Below are 21,124 nucleotides of genomic sequence, written 5' to 3' on the forward strand. Positions count from 1 at the left end.
CAAGTTAGAAATTTCCCACAGCCACAACATTAACTGCTTTTTGTATCACTTTTTTCATAAATAACCATTCCTAAACTCATGACAATATACAGCTAAGCAAGCTTCCTCTAACATGTATATTCCAACTTGAAATGAATATTCTTCTTCTTTTTTTTTTTTTTTTTTTTGAGACAGAGTCTTGCTCAGTCGCCCATGCTGGAGTGCGGTGGCGCAATCTCGGCTCACTGCAAGCTCCGCCTCCCGGGTTCCCGCCGTTCTCCTGCCTCAGCCTCCTGAGTAGCTGGGACTACAGGCGCCCGCCACCTCGCCCGGCTAGTTTTTTTTTGTATTTTTAGTAGAGACGGGGTTTCACCGTGTTAGCCAGGATGGTCTCGATCTCCTGACCTCGTGATCTGCCCGTCTCGGCCTCCCAAAGTGCTGGGATTACAGGCGTGAGCCACCGCGCTTGGCCAATATTCTTCTTTTAAGATGAAAAGCACAAATGGGGCCAGGCGTGGTGGCTCATACCTGTAAACCCAGCACTTTGGGAAGTGAGGCAGATGGATCACCTGAGGTCAAGAGTTCGAGACCAGCCTGGTCAACATGGTGAAACCCCGTCTCTACTAACAATACAAAAACTAGCTGGGCGTTATAGTGTGCACCTGTAATCCCAGCTAGTAAGGAGGCTGAAGCAGGAGAATCGCTTGAACCTGGGAGGCAGAGGCTGCAGTGAGCCAAGATCATGCCACTGCACTCCAGTCTGGGTGACAGAGCAAGACTCCATCTCGGGGGAAAAAAAAAAAAAAAGAAAAGGCACAAATGCAAGCAGCCTGGATTAATGCCACCTAAATGCTACAAACACACTATGTTCCTAGAACTTCTGATTACAGTGAAATCTGGCAAAACTGAACATTTAGTAAATGACCATTTCAAACATGATGTCCACCTATAAATCCATCTGATCCTCCGACATGCAATATCAGACCTTGGATTCAGTACTATTCTTCAACTGTTTTCTTACATAGCATGTTTTACCTTTTTAAAGGCATGTCGGAAAGTTTGGATTGGCAGTTCATAAATACTCTCAGATTCATGTTTATCAGCTGAGCCAAAACCTAGAAGGAAAACCAGATGACAAAATACTTAGGATTTGTTTCTTCAGAAATTTATTATTTGACACTGAGATATTAATATCTCAAGAAAAGATATAAAGATAACAGCCATAGAGTCTGCACTGGAGAAACTTCTGGAAAACACAACTCTACTGCACAATCTACATCACACATACATAGGACGTAGCCAAAAATAATGGGAAGTAGGCTGCTGCAGCTCACTGCTCCTCACACAAAGGCAGTTCCTGTGGGGAAGCAGCAGGCAGATCATGGAAAAACTACAGGCCTCAGAGTCACCACTGACATGCCAAACGATGAAAAAACAGAGATACCAACACTCACAAAAAAGGTTAGGGATTTATTCGGCAATGAATGTTGGACTGACTGTCTTTGTCAAAGCTCTTTTAAATGTCCTAAAATTGTAACACACTATACATGTCTAAAACACATGCCAAAACAAATAATCCATGGCAGTTATAAAAAAGGAAAAATGAAAAAGCATATTTATTTTACCTCTTTGCCATTATAAATTAAAATACAGCACAACTTAATTCCAGGATGTTTTACTGTAAATGAGGATGTTAATCACTTTTTTAAATTACATGAGGCAGCCACCCACATTTGCACCAACGTTCCAGGGCTGTGAAGCTATTTCAGAGCCACTGTCAATCTCTGTGAAGACTGCTCTGCCCTAGAACCCCATATAGCATTGTCCAGTGCCTGCTGAAGGTAACTCAAGGAAAATGAAGCTCTCAGTGAATCTCAGAGCATGTGACAACTTCAAACAAAGGTGATGTGCACTGCCTGCACAGCGTTCCTACCAAGAGCAAGGGAGCAAGTCTCTGTGCTTCTCTGGTGACAGGGTCAACGACAGCCACGACATCAAAGTACGTCTCCCCTTCCTTCGGCCTCAGTTTAATTGCACTGAAAGATCAAAAGGATAAAACATTAACCTGGAGGACACAGGAAACAAAAGCTTTTTTTGTACAATATAACCTTCAACCTTCTTAGCATTTCAAAGAACTTTAGATCTAGAAAGACTAGACCTTGATAATGGCCAACTATATGATTCTGTCTATCCCAAAGATTGCAAAACCTTAATAATGGATCTGAAATGGATTGAAAGGTCCATGGGAAGAGAGGAAGAACAGCTTGAAATTGTATTTAACCAAAAACTGAGAAAAGCTACTGAAGTTAGCTTGTGATAGTCATTAAACATTATGCCAATTTTTACTTCTTGGCAAGAAGAGTACGAAGAGAAAAGGAATAAATCAATTTTTAAAAAATAATAAAAGAGCATTCCAGAAAACCTGCAAAGCAAAGAAAAAGGAAAAATATCACAAAATATTCACTATCTCAGCCCACTTAGCTGCATGTCTATGTAATCCTTTCTAGATCCCTGTATAAACATTAGTTGTAGATACAGATTAGCAATTTCAAAACAGTTTCCTTCCATCTCCCACTACTGTAGTATAAAGATTTCCACATGCTGTTACACAACAAGCACCCTGAGTAAGAAATAATACGCTATTTACCAAATGAAGCTGTCAGAGTTTACTCCAGCTTTTCTTTACTGCTGGACATACAGATGGCTTCCAACCTGTAAACAATTTGTACGACCAACTTTCTCCACATTTGGAAATTTCTTTAGAGTCAAGGAAGTGCTAGACATGAGATGACAGAGTCAAAGGATACAAATACTTTTGTGGCTAATAAGTATTGTCAAGCACATTTCCTGAAGAACTAAACAAATTTACAAGGCCAAAAAATAAATTTCACCATATCCTTTGTCAGCATTAAGTTATAGATATTTTGCCTGTTCTTTTCCTTATTTACTTTTTTAGAGACAAGGTCTCACTCTGTGGCCCAGGCTGGAGTGCAGTGGTGTGATCGTGGTTCACTGAAGCCTCTAACGTCTGGGTTCAAATGATCCTCTCAACTTAGCCTCCTAAGTAGCTAGGACTACAGGCACATGCCACCATGCCGGGCTAATTTATATTTTTTTGTAGAGATGGGAGTCTCACTATATTGACCAGACTAGTCTCAAACTCCTGGCCTCAAGTGATCCTCCTGCCTTGGCTTCTCAAAGCGCTGGCATAAGCCACCACACCTGGTCCTCGTCTTTTTTTTGTTTTGTTTTTAAAGACAGAGTCTCGCTCATTCACCCAGCTGGGAGTACAGTGGCATGACCTCAGTTCACTGCAACCTCCACCTCCCAGGCTCAAGCAATCCTCGTGCCCCAGCACCAAAGTAGCTGGGATTACAGGCACATGGCACCATGCCCAGCTAATTTGCGTATTGTTAGTAGAGACGGTGTTTTGCCATGTTTGCCAGGCTGGTCTTGAACTCCTGGCCTCAAGTGATCTGCCTGCCTTGGCCTCCCAAAGCACTGGGATTACGGGCGTGAGTCATCATGCCCAGCCCCCTTGTCTGTTCTTAACTGAACAGTAACTTCCTGTTGCATGGACTCCCTGTGAAGTCACACTGACTTTGGTGACTTAAAAGGAGCAGGGACCTCTAATGAATGTTTAAAAGGACTCGACTTAAAAGGATTTAAAATTATACCCAATTTTTGAAAACCATTAACTGTTTAAACCATTTTAGTTTGTTTGCTCTGAACAATACTATAATGTGGTTACGATACTAACCACTACTTTTATTTTTTTACCAAACAACATTTACCTAAGTGGAATGAATACAAAAGAATACTACAAAACAGCATAACCAAGAAAACTGGAAACAATTTACATGCTCATGAAGGTTATTTCACATCTTAACTGCTTTGGAAATAACCATCAGAATAGCTTTGGGACCGTGTTGAGGTGGGTGCTTTCAATCTCTGGTATTATTAACAATTTCAGATTAAATCCACTGCCGGTGATTATTTTTCCAATACAACAAAACTTCTGTTACTCTAACACAACTGTTCTCACCGTGCGGCTCCAGAGCAGCGGCATCAGCTTCCCCTGGGCACTGGTGAGCAGCAAGACAGGATCCAACCCAGACTTACTGAATCAGAAACTCTGGGGACGGGTCCAGCAATCTGCATTTTAACAAGCTCTCTAAGTAAAAGCCACATTTTGAGAGCCACTGCCCTAATATGATTTGCACCTCTCTGCTATTCTAGAATTCCAGAAGGAAAAGCTCATTAGAAAACGGCATTCTACAAAGGCTCACAAGGGAACCAGAGAGTCTCAAACAGGACTCTACACAAGAGGGTAACCTCAAGTCACGCCTGCCCACACCAGGTTTGGGGTAGAGTTTCACACATGTTCACATTCCGAGCCAGCAGTGTTCTAGGTGATCAGCAACAGGCACACCAGAAATTGACCCTGTGAGCTCCTTTACTCACCCCACATCTCCAGAACAAGAAAAAGGGACTAGGAAAAAAGCAAGGAACGAGGAGTATTTGTGTGGAAATGGAAACAATATGAACAACATTATGTTTAAGTGTATTCACTATATTGGTCAAAGACCAGAATAAAACTAAAAGTGACAAAGACAGGAACGAGATTTGGAGATTACACACATTTGCCTAGGGTACGTAGAGTAAATGTCGAAGAACACTGTGCTCACTAGCATTAATGCACACGGGAATCCCCCAGGAGCAACCTGTTAAAACGCAGACGCTCATTCCTCAGGACTGCTGTGGGTCCAAAGCCCGCATTTCCAACAGGCTCCCAGACAATGTCTTGCTGCTGCTCCATGGACCACACTTTGAGGGCAAGAATATACATAAGTGATGGTTCAGATCTTTCTATTTCTAGCATAAATGAGAAACTCCTGAGTTAAATGTAATAAACATTAATTTAACTGACACAACTCCCAGTAAGAGGAATTTCTCTAATAGTAATTATAATTTGTCTCATAATAGAATTTATAATTAAGGTATTTTAATTATACAAAACATGGAGACCCATGGAGAAGAAGATTTCTATAAAGGGAAGAGGTCTTTGCTCAGGACTCGCTACCTCTGACGAGAAGGGTAAACAAGACGGCAGGTTGATTCGGAAAGGTTTCCTCCCGCTGGTGACTAATGAGTTACTACCTGAGAGTTCACAAAACCTTGAGAAAATGGGTGCAATCTGGGTGCTAATGGCCAAATTCCACAAGATTATCCAGGAGCCATAAGAATCTTCACCCACTGCTGACACAAAAAACTAGGACACACAACTAGTGCAAACAGAGGGCCTCCATTCCAGCCTACAATCATCAAATGATCTGACCACACAAACCTCATCCCCAGGAGGACTGGTCATGAGAAAACACAGGTCCACTAAACCAAAATCCAATCCATGCCAGACTAATCAGGTCAGAATCACAGACGAGTAGGACACAGGCCTCTATATCTAAAGCCTCCCTGGGGATTCCAAGGCACAATCAGTGTACATGTATATACTTGCCAGCTACGGCAAAGGCTACATACATTACTGTGCAGGGCTCTCTCCTAGAAACAATTAAATCTAATCATGAAGAAGCAACTCAGACTGTGGGATATCCCATAAGACAACTGTCCTGGACTCTTAAAAAATGTCATCGTAAAAGACAAAAGACTAGAAAAAAAAATGGCAGAGAACTCTTCCAGATTAAAGGAGACCAAAGAGACACAACTCTGTAATATGTAATCTAGACCAAAACAAATACAAAAAACAGTTGTAGAAGGTCATTACAAAGACACCGGAGACATGTGAATAGAAATTGTTTTTTAATATTACTATATCAAGGTTACATTTCTGAGGTCAGCTAACAGTACTCTGGAGAAGTCCTAGCACTCAGGATACACATGCAGGAAACGTCAGACATGTTATGTCAGGATGTCTGCAATGTATTTCCAAATGGCGCAGGAAAAAGTATGACCATGTGTGTATGCAAACATACAAATAAACTACTAATGCAGTTACTGTAAGTACTACACAAACACACACATGCAGACACACACACACACCATGCACACGTGCAGATGATGGAGATAAAGCAAATGTGACACACTAACAACTGGTGAATCTAAGTGAAGGACATTTGGATGCTCATTATATTAGTCTTTCAACTATTTCTAGGTTTTAAACTTTTCAAAACAAAAAAGTGAAGAACAAAAAGGCAAACTCCCTCATTATGCTAAGCTTATTTAAAACAAAAGTTTTCGGCCAAGCACCTTGGCTCACGCCTATAATCCCAGCACCTTGGGAGGATGAGGCAGGTGAATAACTTGAGCCTAGGAGTTTGAGACCAGCCAGAGCACCACAGTGAGACCCCATCTCTATAAAAAATACAAAAGTTAGCCAGGCATGGTGGCAAGCACCTGTGGTCCCTTCTACACAGGAGGTTGAGGTAGGAAGATCACCTGAGCACAGAAGGCGGAGGGTGCAGTCAGTCAGCTGAGATCACGCTACTGCATCCTAGCGCAGAGGACAGATTGAAACCCTGTTTTTTATTTAAAAAAAGTTTTCAATAAAAGATGAATGAGACAAGTACTTTAATAATCTGTTTATTTTATTATTATTATTATTTTGAGACAGAGTCGTGCTCTGTCTCCCAGGCACGATCTCTGCTCACTGCAACCTCCACCTCCTGGGTTCAAGCTATTCTCCTGTCTGTCTCCCGTGTAGCTGGGATTACAGGCATCTGCCACCACGACTGGCTAATTTTTGTATTTTTGTAGAGATGGGGTTTCACCGTGTTGGCCAGGCTGGTCTCAAACTCCTGACCTCAGGTGATCTGCCGGCCTCAGTCTCCCAAAGTGCTGGGATTACAGGCGTGAGCCTCCACGCCCAGCCAATCTATTTTTTTGTGAGACAGGGTCTCACTCTGTTGTTCAGGCTGGAAGTGCAGTGATGCGATCATGGCTCACTGCAGCCTCTACCTCCAGAGTAGCTGGGACAACATGCTCATGCCACCACACCCAGTTAATGTTTTAAAATGTTTTTGTAGAGACAGGTCTCCCTTTGTTCACTGGTCTCGAGCTTCTGGGCTCAAGCAATCCTCCCACGTTAGCCTCCCAAAGTGCTGGAATTACAAGCATGAGCTACCCTGACCTGCCTTTGTATATACTTGAATTTAAGAAAAGTACAACTGCTCTGTTTAATAAATGCAGTCTGTTTTCTACTGCAAGGGTGCACTAAGAGTTATTTCAGATTTAGTTAGAAATAAATGCCAGTTTTCATGCAATGAGATTTGCATATGAATTTTATCTATGAACGCAAATATATGTATTATAAACTGCACACCAAACAAATGTTCGATTCCTATAAGAACTTACATATAAATCTTATATGGTAAAATGAAGGAGCTGAGGTAAAGGCAAATGTAAGAGTTTAATATTCAAGAACATGCACAAATTCAACATTAATTCTATACCTGTGTCTGTCTTCAAAAAACTGATACTCGATTCTTGCATCTCCTTTGGGTTGTGCTGACAGAAGAGCATCCACCTTCATTACCAAGTCACTTGCCCTGAAAGAAGGGGTCAGAGAAATCTTAGCATCTTTTTAACTAAAAGTTTTCCAATTATTGCCAAACATATCATCAGCCTAAATACTGAATGCTAACAAGATGGTTTGAACCAGGTATAAAGTCTGTACTGACAGGACTAAGAAAGAGTGATTAGTAGCATAACCTTGGAGAAGTTACTCATTTTCCCACACGTGAGATGGAGACAGCACCCACTCTGCATGACTCTAGTAAAACTGCATAAAACTCTGTAAGGCACCTAGCTGAGGCCCTGCCCCATTACAGGCTGTCACTATTATTTACATTCTCCCTTGTCCTTTTAAAACTATTACTTTTTATGACTATTAGAGTAATAATTCACTGGAAAATAAACACAAAGGCAAAAACTGAAATTACACATAATATCAAGAAATAAGCTCCAATATTTTGGCTTATAATTGTATAGTTTTAAAAACATAAACAAATTATACTAACCGACGGCCTGCTTTTTCACTTAAAACATATTATAAAAATCCTTTCCTTGGTTAATAAATACAGTGGGATTTCAATATTTTTGCTTGTTTGTTTTAGTCAGGGTCTCACTCTAGCTGCCCAGGGCTCGATCTCAGCATCCTCGAGCTTCCAGGCTCGGGTTATTCTCCTACCTCAGCCTCCCGAGTGTCTGGGACTACAGGGCGTGCACCACCAGGCCCAGCTAATTTTCATGTATTTTTAGTACAGACAGGGTTTTGTCATGTTTCCCAGGCTGGTCTTGGACTCCTGGGCTCACGCAATCTGCCTGCCTCGACCCAAAGTGCTGGGATTACAGGCGTGAGCCACCGTGCCCGGCCTATTTCAATATATTTATGACTGCATAATGTTATATTTATGGACACAAAATAATCTAAATATTCAACCAACCAACTACTGAACATCTATGTTGTTTCTAATTTCACTATTATAATCAACACTGCAGTAAACCACTATTGTCCCTGCCCCTTCTAAAATTGATTTCCAACTGAAAAAGATCTTGAACTAAACCTGAAAAAAAAAAAAAACTCCAACTTGCTGAACCGAAGACTAAATCCTGAATAAGAATTTTAAAAGAGCACTTGCGAAATGTATTTGAACTGTAATTAAGCCCATACATTTTCTTTGAACCCAGCAAATACATCAAATTAACTATTTTGGTTCAACATCTCAATATAGATGCCAAATATATATAATACAGGCCATTCTCTTCCTGTGATGGGTCACAGGGTTACAAAACATGTCAAGGGGCACTTGGTTACGTGGACTGGGGTGAGCAGGCCAACAAGAAACTCCCTGAAGGCTGACAAAGTACAATGATCAAAGTGTACAGAGCTAAGCTTCAGGGCAGCCATGGGGATGCAGACTGGGTCATGAATGAAAGCTGTGGCTGTCACGGGGAAGGGGCCACTCCAAGGTGGAGCAGCTCTGGCACTAATGAAAACCCGACGCAGACAAGGTAATTTTGGGAAGCCTAAGAGTTTTAGCATTCGTCTTTTGGCCCCATGACTACCTGATTTCCCTAAATTCACCCAGGAAAGATAGACAGCCATCTCTCGTTGGCAAAAGGCAGGTCTTCAAAGCACAGTCTGGCAATTACATCACCCAAAAAGACTCTAAGGAGCTCCCTGCAATGGTCCAACAGCACGCCACACCAAGCCTATGCCTGTGACGTGGCTGCTTCGAGTCACGAGTACCTCCCGGCCTGCATCAAGGGAAGCGTTTCACAGGTCGGGACAAGGGGCACCACTCAGGAGTCACTGAGGTAAGAGGGATCCTCCTTATCTGCAGCCCCAGTACTGGCCAAAATGAGAAAAGATTTCTTCCCAGGTCATACAAGATATGGCAACAGCTGACTCTGACAGCTATCCAAGTCGACACTTCTCTTGAACTCTGTAGTATGAGGACGTAAGAAAAAAACTCAGCAGAACTTTTTTTTTTTTTTTGAGACAGATCTCACTCTGTACCCAGGCTGGAGTGCAGTGGCGCAATCTCGGCTCACTGCAACCTCCCGAGCAGAACTTTTAAATTTTACGTCCTCCAACTATGCATCAAAGAACACATCTCCACAGAACGGGAGAAACTGTTTACAAATCATGTATCTGGTAAGAGAGTGACATCCAGAATGTACGAAGAACTGCCACATCTCAACAACGAAAAACAACACAATTAACAATGGGCAAAGGACTTGAATAGACATTTTCCCAAAGATATATAAACGGCCAATCTGCACATGACAAGATGCTCAGCATCACCAATCATTAGGGAAACGTGAATCAAACCACGAGGAGACAGCACTTCATACCCACGAGGATGGCTATTATGAAAAGCAAACAAACCAACCAACCCCTCCCCCCACCAGAAAATTACAAGTGCTGTGAGGATGTGGAGAAACCGGAACCCTGAGCATTGTCAACAGGAATGTAAAATGTACAGCCACTGTGGGAAAGGTATTGTGGCTCCTCAAAAATTAAACACAGAAATAGATCTTCCAACTACCCAGTTATTTGATGTTTAACGCAGAATCTACGTATATATAACTATGGACTCCAGGGATTCATCCAAACAATTCATTTTCTTCCATTAAGAGAAATAACACACTAAAATAATCAGCTTATAATAATACTGACAGAATTAAAATTAAAAAACCAACAACAACCAATTCATCACAGCTTTGAAGATACAAGGGAAACAACTCAGTATTCTGCACTGGTAAATAAAAGAAAGATTTAAACTGCCTTTCCTTTCCTGAACACAATAAAACTGAAGGGTAACCAAATAGATAATGAGGAAAAGTATCATTTTACGTAAGTATTCCAGGTAATAAATAAACTAGCCTCTTTACTTCTGCATATATTTGAAATTTTCCACAACCAAAAATCATAAAAATAAAAACAGAGAGAACTAATTCCGTTCTTTAAAGAGTACCCTACAAAATAAATTATCTTGTTTCAACAGAAGCATACATTAAAACTGGAATTGAAGAGTACTGTTAGATTTTAAAACTGGAAATAAAACACCTTGGGATATGTAGTATGAGAAACAACATACAATCCTAACTGATCAATGAGGAAATTCCAATTATATAACCCCGTAATTCCTCGTACGGCAAAACTTACACATCTTCTTCTACCCGAAGCTGTTGAATGTGAGATTTTATTTTCTGTCCTGAGGTTTTTAAGATGATATTTTCGAGGAGGTGGAAATCGTCTTGATTAAAGAGCTCACTATCCTCCAGTGGCCCAATGATCTGTGAAGGAGAGAAGAGCGGGCGCTCAGAGCTGGAAGGCTGCCTGCACTCAGCAAGCTGGTAAGGAACCCTCTGGCGTCCTCAGGCTACCTCATATACCAGATCACCCTAAAGACCTGAGACAGGTACATGTCTAGATAAAATCAGTGAAATAATAGAAAGTGAAGCCCAAAACAAATACTTGTAGTTATTTACTTATCAATTCCTCAAGGACACAGTGTAAAACTGTGTGCATCACAGTATATTACAGTAAGCAAACTCCAAAGTAAAATAAAATCGTAACGTAGTTTTCATTAATTCTCCCTGAATAAAAACAACAAAGGCTACTTTATGTACAAAGGCCGTACCGCCTGACTTTCTGAGAGCCACCACACTCTCACCGCCTCACACAATCGCAGGACACAAATCCACAGCAGGAAGGCTCTATCATACGGGGATATTTGTCTGTGTCAAAAAGCACAGCTCCTTGGAAATAGGAGGCAGAAACATCAACGGCACTTCATAAACCCCAATCACCTTTGAAAAAAGAGTGGCTCTGTTTGAAGAGTTTACTAGCTTCAGAGGAGAATGCTGCAAAGACTGTTCACGGATCTAATGTGAAGTCAAGCTTGACAAATCCTCACCCTTCCATTGCTGATCACTGCCCTCTGTCCCTTCTTCAGCTTCAGAACATCCCTGCAGTACACGGCATGAGACAAAATGAAATCCATTTTGGAAGACTCAAAGACCTCTTTAAAAAGACTGAAATCCATTCCCTAGGAAAGTAATCATTATTAAGGAAAAATAGTTGTTATTAAGCAAATCATATAAACAAATAAACACAGTGAATAAACCACAAAATTTTCTTTCCCTGGGAAGTAATAACTAATTTTCATAATTAAGATGTGTCAATTCTCCAGTCTCCCCGCCATCTCCCTACTACTTAGAGTAACTGCTATTTCCTTATCTTTTCCTGTGATTTGTTCGACTGGCAGACTATTCATCATTCCTTCACTCTGCATTTTTAAATCTTGCTAATTTCCAGTGACAGCCTCTTTTCCTAACTGAAACGTCAAATAGTGTATACTCATCATTCTGTAAAAAATTTAAAAACTACAAAACTGTGATAAGTAACAAAATATAAATGAATAAACACAGGCTTATTCTGGAAACACATCAAGAACACATAAGCCTTGAACCCGTAACTGGCTCACAAGTTGCTCTATAAATAAGCCATATTGTCTCTTTTAAAAACTGTGCCTAACAAATGGCCCCACGCTTAAAACTCACAAAAACCCCAATCATGCACCGCACGAAAGCTAGGCAAGGTTAAAAGTAATAAAGGGAACGTGACAGAATTATTTCTTGGAAATATTCTTCCAAATTAAAAAAGAATTCCCTGAGACTCTGGACTAAAATGACAAATCACGATCATGAATGGACCACGGAAGCTGTAGTGGGTGAGCTTCCGTGGCAGACAGAATGGGGCAGCCTCATGAGAGGCTCGGAGCCTTACCCCAACAGAGAACTCCGCAATGTCAGCTCCTGCAGCCAGGGCCTCTGCAGCCCCCTCCTTGGCCATTTTGGTGATGAAGTTCTTAGCAGCGTTGGAAGTCTGAGTTTGGAGAGCTGCCCAGATTGCTCTGGAGATCTGAGTGTTCTCGTAGCTTATCTCTTTGGCAGGATTATTGATCATGCTTATTCTAACATTGTTACTGGATTTCTGTTCACAAAATGGGAAATGGGAGTCACATTGTAGATATTTTTGAACTTAAAAAGCAGCATTAACATTGGTCATGTTCAATAAGTAGCAAATAATATCTCTTAAAAGTCTCAGGCTGAGCGCAGTGGCTCATGCCTGTAATCCCAGCACTTTGGGAGGCCGAAGCGGGCGGATCATGAGGTCAGGAGTTCAAGCCCAGCCTGGCCAATAGAGTGAAACCCCGTCTCTACTAAAAATATAAAAAATTAGCCAGGCATGGTGGCAGGCGCCTGTAATTCCAGCTACTCGGGAGGCTGTCGCAGGAGAATCGCTTGAACCTGGGAAGTAGAGGTTGCAGTGAGCCGAGATCACGCCACTGCACTCCAGCCTGGGTGACAAAGCAAGACTCCATCTCAAAAAAGAAAACAAACAAACAAACCAGTCTCGACCAGGCACAGTGGCTCATGCCTGTAATCCCAGCACTTTGGGAGGCCGAGGCAGGCAGATCACGAGGTCAGGAGATCAAGACCATCCTGGCTAACACGGTGAAACCCTGTCTCCACTAAAAAAATACAAAAATATTAGCCAGGCGTGGTGGTGGACGCCTGTAGTCCCAGCTACTCGGGAGGCTGAGGCAGGAGAATGGCATGAACCTGGGAGGTGGAGCTTGCAGTGAGCCGAGATCACGCCACTGCATTCTAGCCTGGGCGACAGAGGGAGACTCCGTCTCAGAAAAAAAACAAAAACAAAAACAAAAAAACCTCTCAAGTAGTTCTTTGCATTCAGAATAAAATTAAAATGCCATCATCAAGCACTCAAAACCTTACATGAAGTGGCCCCCAGCCCACCTTTCCAACTTCATTTCTTACCACCCCTGTAAATATAGCATAAATTACAGACCCTCAGAGTCCCATCTCTACTCAACACATTTTATATTCTTCTACCACACATGTTGTTTCTTCTAACACACTTGTGTTAGAAGTGTTTTCAGTGCTCTGCTCAAACCCTTCTTCATTCACATGGCCTTCCCACATTTTGGGACACAAAAAGCCAAAACAGGGCTCGTACCAATAACATAAGCAATAGAAATTTATATTTGGGTGTACCAAAAGACATCCAAGAATATTCGTCGCAGCAGTCTTAGAATAGCACCAAGCTAAAAACCCAATTGTCCTTCAAATAACTTCAACAAACAAAACTTTGTGGTACAGCCATACGATATAATACTACAGAATGAAAAAGGATTATACACACCTACCTGTAACAACATGAATAAATCTCACAAAAGATTGGGCAAAGAAGACAAACACAAATGAAATTGCATAAGATTCCATTTTACTAAACTAAAAGATAGGCACACCTATTCACTAATATGAGAAGAGGGAAGAGGGGTACTGTCTGGGCACAAGTGTGGGAGGGCTTTCAGGAATTTGAGAGTTCTCTATTTTTTGACCTGAGTGGTGGTCACAAGAGTGTGTTCTCTTTGTGACACTGTGTATCCTATGATTTGAGCACTTCTTGTGAACCTACATTTTACTTCAATTAAAATAGTTATTAAAAAACGCAACTCTCCTTCCCCATTCTCCCACCTTACCACCATGTGAAGATTTATGCATTTGTGTTAGAGTGCCTTTCACATATAACTACTGCCCTTAGCTAGAACTGCCCTGATCTAACTTCGAATTGACCACAGCATTTGGTTCACTCCTCGGACAATAAAGGCACTCGGCACATGAGTGAAACTGAAACCACCTGGAGGGTTCCTTATTTCAGTAAGCCTTCCCAGGTATAGGGTGGAAAGGGGACCATGAGGAGGGTTGTGAGGCATGGATGAAGACGCAAACTGAAACAGCTCAGGAAGAATAATTTTGCCATCTCATCCTCCAACAATGACACTCTCCAGAACAATCAGCTGCTTCCCAACCACCTGCCACTGCCACTCACTCAAGCCCAGCTATTCACGGCAGCATATCTTTTCAGAACGTCTATGTGTGTATCCCTCAGTGCATCTGGATCTACTTCTACTAAACACACACACTACCATTCCTGTGTGCTACTACCCCCACGTCCAGACCTCTGTCGTGGTAAGGACCCCATCTCCCCGATACAGCAGACAACACAATTGTTGGAGCAACTCTGCTCCAAGAACATGAACAGGCATGTGATAAAACTTGTCTATGATGAGGATCTCGCTATTTATTTTTTTCTCTGTAAGAATCTACCCCGTTCAACAAAGCCTGGATACTGTAGTCTTAGATCTCTTTTCTTGAGAGCTGGCAGAGCTCTATAGAAATGATGCTCCGTTCCCTCGAGCATTAAGAAAGCAGGACTCCGAACTCCCACTGAACAACCCAAGTCGCACAGCGACGCCCAGGAGGACAGCTACAGCTGCAAACGAAAACATAAAATGAAGTCACAGATACTTGCCTGATGTTTGATGGCATCATACAGTAACTGCCGTCCAGAAGGGCTATCAAAATCCCCAACAATCCAAAAAGTGACTGGCCTAATAAAAGAATCATCTGTAGAAAAACAAAAACAGTTAATTGAGTTGGAGGAGAAAAGCACATTCTGTGTTTCAACATTCTGAAAATGAAATTGACCAAATAATTTGTGAGAACCATGCAAAAAGAAGAAAATGACAAGCTTAATAAAGATAGAAGAAACACTGGTAAACCTTTACTATAATGAAAGCAGGGGAATCTTCCCATAGAATTTAGTTACAGACTAGGAACATGCACTGATTAATTCTACTGTGGTCTGGGCATCTGTTAGCATGTAAAATGAAAAACAGCCTTTGAACATGTGGGTAACATATTGTCATTTTTAATCATATTAATTTGTTATTTTCTGAAAATAATTCTTCACAAATGTTTATACAGAATGTATCTACATTGGCCAGGTGCGGTGACTCATGTCTGTAATCCTAGCACTTCAGGAGGCCGAGGTGGGTGGATCACTTGAGGTCAGGAGTTCAAAACCAGCCTGGCCAACATGGTGAAACCCCGTCCCTACTAAAAATACAAAAAATTTAGCTGGGCGTGGTGGCAGGCGCCTGTAATCCCAGCTACTTGGAAGGCTGAGGCAGGAGAATCACTTGAAATCACCTGAACCCAGAAGGCGGAGCTTGCAGTGAGCCGAGATCACGGAACTGCACTCCAGCCTGGGTGATGGAGCAAGACTCCGTCTCAAAAAAAAAAAATAATAATAATAATAATCTACATTGATATAGCTTCCTGTTACCCACAGATTCCAGAAACAGTATAATTAAGTGTTGATAAATTCTAAATTACAATGGTCGCAGAAATCAAAGAAGAAAATTAAGAAATAGAACATTTTGAAGTTTTAAGTTACCATAGATTTCCTTGGAAGACATTCCTGGACAAAGGTAAAAAGAGAGTAGAAAAAAAGAAAGTATCATTTCTGTAATGAATGCCTACTGTAACAGTCAAAAGTCTAAACAATGGCTAACATGGTCTATGGTTCTTCCTGCTGCTTAGTCCTGTCGGCATCATGGTGCTGTCCCAGTACCCTAAGAAACAGTTTCTTTAAAGAACCAAATGGAGTAATTGCTTGTACTTTACATATAGCTGGGAAACCAGAACTTCTCTCAGGGAGAAACCACAGCGGGGATTTAAAAAGGCGGTAAAAATAGCTGCCTTAAAAGACAGCCAGTGCTTTTTTGAAGCACTGACCCAAAGGGGACAGAATCTGTCCGCCACTAACGGGGCGTCATTTTACACAATCTTAGCCTAAATAAATACCTCTACCTAAAATCAGCTTCAAAGATTATACAAGGCTTTCTAAAACCAACTTTATCTTATAAACCCCAAAATAATATTAACCCTGTACTGTCATTTTTAATCCATTAACCCACTTTTATATCACAAATGTTTTTCCATTTGAACTATGAAATATTTTCCTTTTGACTAAAGTCAAAACGCAAAACAGGTAATATGAAATTTATGAAGACATTTGAAGTTTTAAACAAACGTATATTTTCAACAAATATACAAAGAATTAAATTTTAAATAGATATTTTCTAGACTCAAAGCACTATAAGAAATAATAAGAAAAATTATGAAGTCTCTCCCTTTTTTCTCTTGATTTGCACACTAAGATGAATATGCAAATACTTTCAAAAAAATGTTGAATGCAAGATAATAAGCCTCAAATGGATTACCTTTCTTTGTCAGATAGTTCATACTATTGGCTACAGCAGCAGTCTTGCCTGGGGAATCCAAGATAGTAAATCTAGCATAATCATCCACAAAGAAGTTATCTGGGAGAAAAAATGAAATACATATATATTAGTTCCAGTCCAATCTATTCTTAATATTCAACTGATAACCTGACTTGATCATCATATAAGATTTATAGAAATGCATGAGTGAAGTATATTAAGTTCCATGTTTACTGAACAACTTCACAGCATGGCCCCTATCCCTATTGAAGTCGCACATCAAAGACACAAGGCTGATGAAAACATACATATCTCACACAGCTATCATATAAGTACGTGTCAGTTTAATGGTTGAAATTCATCCCATTCCCATTCCTGTCACTTGTCAACTGGAGAACAGTCTCAAAGAGATCCCCTTAACTCATTTCTCCCTTCCCTAGTCCAACCAGTAGAGTAAGCTCTTCCTGCTCCTATGAAGGAAGCAGGGGTTAAAGAGAAAATACATAAGAAAACTGATTTTTATTTTTCAGGTCTAACAAAATATCACCTTTTAGACCCTTAACAGAAATAAAAGGTCATTTCCACTCTTTTTAGATATGTCCCTTCTCCAATTAGTGTCAAAGGGCAATCCTCATTATTCATTTCCCCTCAGATTATTATTCCTAGAATTCCAGTTTCATCAAGTCATTCTCTTGCTCTAAACCACCCAGTAATTTCTTACAGGCTACAAAATGGTCTCCAGCCTAGTAGTGTAAACCCTCTAACAATCTCCCCAGTCTTAAACATTACTGCACCCTATACAAATGTCAGCCTTCTCATACACAGTCTGCCACACACACCCTGCCTGCCTACCCACCCATCTATTCATCTGTGCACACGCTCATCCATCTACACTGTTACTCGACAATGCACGCTGAACACCTACTATCCATAGCATACTATTCAGGAAAACAGTAGAAAATAAGTCACACACGGTCCATGATATCATGCGGGGGAAGTGAGAGAACACCATGCCAGTAAAAATTAGTATCCTACTAAAAAGGTTCCAGGACACCAAAAGCCAAAGAAACCTGGGTGATAGTGCCACCACCACCAGGTCAGGAGGATGCCAGTGCCTCCTAATTGATGTCTGCACTGGGTTCAGCTGACAGGTGGCATCTTTGCCACTGCGGACTAGCGCTGTTTCATAGCTCACTGCTGCAACACTCAATGGAAAAGGAAATTCTAAAAGAAAACCACTATTATGTTCCTTATTCATGTGTATTCCAGAGACAACCCTTCAAGTTCAACGGTTGTCTTAAACTCGAATAAACATGTTGAAAACAACAAACAGGACAAAGAGCCGCAACACGCTCACCTTGCTCTACTGAAACTTCAGGAAAGAAAGGAAAACCCAGCTGTGAAGAAAAAGCTCACTTTCTGGGTAGTTTCTTTCTCAAATATAAGCCTACATTTATACTTTTTCCTCAGTGTGTGTGCTTATGTATAGAGGTGTGTATGGGTATGTGTGTGTGTGTGTGTGTGCATATATGTATGTATTTTTCCTCTACCTAAAAGAAACTTTCAGTTTCAAGTATATTAGAGATAATGCTTTAAGTTAACAACCATAAATAGATTGATATGTTCATTATACTCCACTATAACAATAAATAGCTGGTTATGACTTCATTACACACATCTCTCCTTCCCCAGTGAGGTTTCATGGGCTAGTGATGACAGCTCCATCTATTTCCAGGTGTCTGCTGAAGAGGCCTCAGAGTCTCAGGAAGGCACAAGGAACAAATTGCACCTGGGCTTAACATATTTGGCCCTTGTAAGGTATTCTAGCAGAAAACACCCAAGTGTCCACCAACTGAGGAACACATACATGTGGACTATCCATAAAGTGGGCTATAAAAAGGAATGAAATGCTGACATACATAACAACATGCATAAGCCTTAACAACACGTTAAATTAAAGAAGCCAGGCACAAAAGGCTTCCAATTATATGAAATGTCTAGAATGGGCAAAGCCATAGAGACAGAAAGGAGATTAGTTGTTGCCAGGGGATAGGGGAAGGGAGGAACAGAGAGTGACTACTAATAGGTATATGGAATTTTGGGGAATTTTGGGGGGTGATGATAATGATATAAAATTAGACAGTGGTGATGACTGCACAAAGTTTGTGGAGTTTTTTTCATTAAAAAACCATTGAATTGTATACTTTAAAAGGTTGAGTTCTACAGCATATACATTATATCTTGCTGAAGCTGCTAAAGGCCTTCCTAAGTTCTCACAGTGAAATTCAGTGAGAAATTTGTTGACTGATTCTAGAATGAGGATGAAGAGAGAGAACTCTTTTTGACGAGGGGAGCCAACAATCCAGGTCCATTCTCATCATCTATTGTCTATACAGTTGGCATTTTAATGGCACTAAATATGTTTCAAAGTTCACAGACTTTTGCCCGGGAAGATGTTTTCTTCTTTAGGAGGAAACTCTTGTGAATTTAGAAGCTCATACCATGAACTAAAGGTGCAAAGAGTTTACACATAAAATTTTTTCACAATCTTGGGCTATCCTCTGAACACTGCAGAAGATAATTGGAATATTAAAATCTGAAAAATGTAAAGACTCTGAAGCACAAGTCAAAAAAAGTGTAAGGTTGTTCCTGAAATGCTCCTTACTACTCGCTGTTAAATCCAGGTAGTCTCGTTCAGCTGTCAAAATCCTAGAATTGATTCGTGGAACAACGTTTGGCTGATTCATGATATACTCTACCACGTCTTGATCAGGGGGCACTTCACCCTGCAAGAAAAAAAATAGGAGGTTGAGGGGGGAGTGTAAAGCAAATGTTAGCAATAATAATTCATTAGGAACTAAAAAATTATGAACTTTATAAACTGCTTCCTCTGTGCTAATAATAGTTAAGACAGAAGTTAGTATGTTATTGGTCCCTGTCACTGCCAAGCATACCTGGGCACGTCACCTACAGCATCTCTACCTCTATCAACAACGTGAGGTAGATATTGTTGTTGACATTCATTGCAAAGATGAGGAAGCTAAGGCACAGAAGGTTAAATAACTTACTCAAACCCACAAAGCCAATGCAAAGTGATTATGAAATGCAAACCCAGGCCGGGAGTGGTGGCTCACGCCTGTAATCCCAGCACTTTGGGAAGCTGAGGCAGGCAGATCACTTGAGGTCATGAGTTCAAGACCAGCCTGGCCAACATGGTGAAACCCCATGAAACCCCATCTTTACTAAAAATACAAAAGTAGCCGGGCGTGGTGGCGGGTGCCTATAATCCCAACGACTCGGGAAGCTGAGGCAGGAGAATCACTTGAACTTGGGAGGCGGAGGTTGCGGTGAGCCAGGATCACGCCACTGCACTGGGCTACAGAGCGAAACTCCGTCTCAAGGAAAAAAAAAAAAAAGAGAAAGCCAAAGGTCTTCTCTCAAGCAGTTAATATACTTTGTAATAAAAATACTCCCATCTTTGTTCAATCTCAGCCATCCAAGTAACCCTATATCTCCGGAGTCAGAATTAAAATGAGAGGATGAGAGATCATTCGTTATTCATTCTTCCCTTTCGCACAGCTCATATTACAGAAATAGTCACACTTCTTGAGGGTGATCTCAGAGCCACGTGTCAACAACTATGCAAATGTGCAGATTTATCACACTTAAAATATTTAACATACAAACACACTTTAAAGCCATTTTCTTTTTTTTCCTTTGAGACAAGGTCTTGCTCTGTCACCCAGGCTGGAGTGCAGCAGTATAATCAGAACCACAGCTCACTGCAGCCTCAACTTCCAGGGCTCAAGGGATCCTTCCACCTTAACCTCCCAAATAGCTGGGACTACAGGCATGTGCCACCACGCCCAGCTGACCTTCGCATTTTTGTACAGATGGGGTTTCACCACATTGCCCACGCTAGTCTCAAACTCCTGGGCTCAAGAGATCCTCTCTCACTGGGCCCCACCTAAAGTCATTTTCAAGATAAAGATGTGAGTCAAATATACACATTTAAGTCTAAATAATTCTAATTAGACATTGTTTGTAGCTATTTAATAAGGAGCATATGAACCAACCATACAAATCAAAAGACAAAGGTATTAGATGGCTCACTGTCCATGTTGGCCCATGTACACAACTTTGGTCAAGATTACAAATCGACTTGACTCCAATTAGAAGCCTATCTAGTTCAAGGAGGGGAATTTGCCAAAGTCTACAAAAATTTTAAATGTAGGGGGGCAGGGCCTGGGGAAGGCATGGCAGGAGCCATGTCTGGCTGTGAAGGTGCTGCTGAAACAGCCCAAGAAGCAGGCCAAAGAGATGGACGAGGAAGGTAAGACTTTCAAGCAGAAACAAAAAGAGGAGCAGAATAAACAAAAACAGGAGCTAAAATCGAAGTCTATGGGGAAGGGTCCCCTGGCCGCAGGTGAAATTAAGAAATCTGGGCCACGTGCAGTGGCTCA

At 41.2% G+C, this 21,124-nt stretch overlaps 1 protein-coding gene across 7 annotated transcripts in view; it reads right to left on the reverse strand.

The window, feature by feature from the left end:
* The window catches only part of UGGT1 (UDP-glucose glycoprotein glucosyltransferase 1), a 108,463-nt gene that overhangs the window by 21,435 nt on the left and 65,904 nt on the right, over window positions 1–21,124 (reverse strand). For 5 of the 7 annotated variants that reach the window (XM_015431933.4, XM_065525342.2, XM_005572833.5 and 2 more), the window contains 10 exons: window positions 19,327–19,447; window positions 16,662–16,760; window positions 15,833–15,856; window positions 14,906–15,000; window positions 12,293–12,499; window positions 11,421–11,552; window positions 10,667–10,797; window positions 7,446–7,541; window positions 1,913–2,015; window positions 1,015–1,094 (listed from right to left, as the gene is read on the reverse strand). In XM_015431933.4, the coding sequence (XP_015287419.3) occupies window positions 1,015–1,094; window positions 1,913–2,015; window positions 7,446–7,541; window positions 10,667–10,797; window positions 11,421–11,552; window positions 12,293–12,499; window positions 14,906–15,000; window positions 15,833–15,856; window positions 16,662–16,760; window positions 19,327–19,447 (1,088 nt within the window). The remainder of the gene's footprint in view (window positions 1–1,014; window positions 1,095–1,912; window positions 2,016–7,445; window positions 7,542–10,666; window positions 10,798–11,420; window positions 11,553–12,292; window positions 12,500–14,905; window positions 15,001–15,832; window positions 15,857–16,661; window positions 16,761–19,326; window positions 19,448–21,124) is intronic. The other 2 variants (XM_074008730.1, XM_074008732.1) reach the window with 1 other exon arrangement.

Source organism: Macaca fascicularis, chromosome 12, assembly GCF_037993035.2.
Source record: "Macaca fascicularis isolate 582-1 chromosome 12, T2T-MFA8v1.1".
NCBI classification, from domain to species: Eukaryota; Metazoa; Chordata; class Mammalia; order Primates; family Cercopithecidae; genus Macaca; species Macaca fascicularis.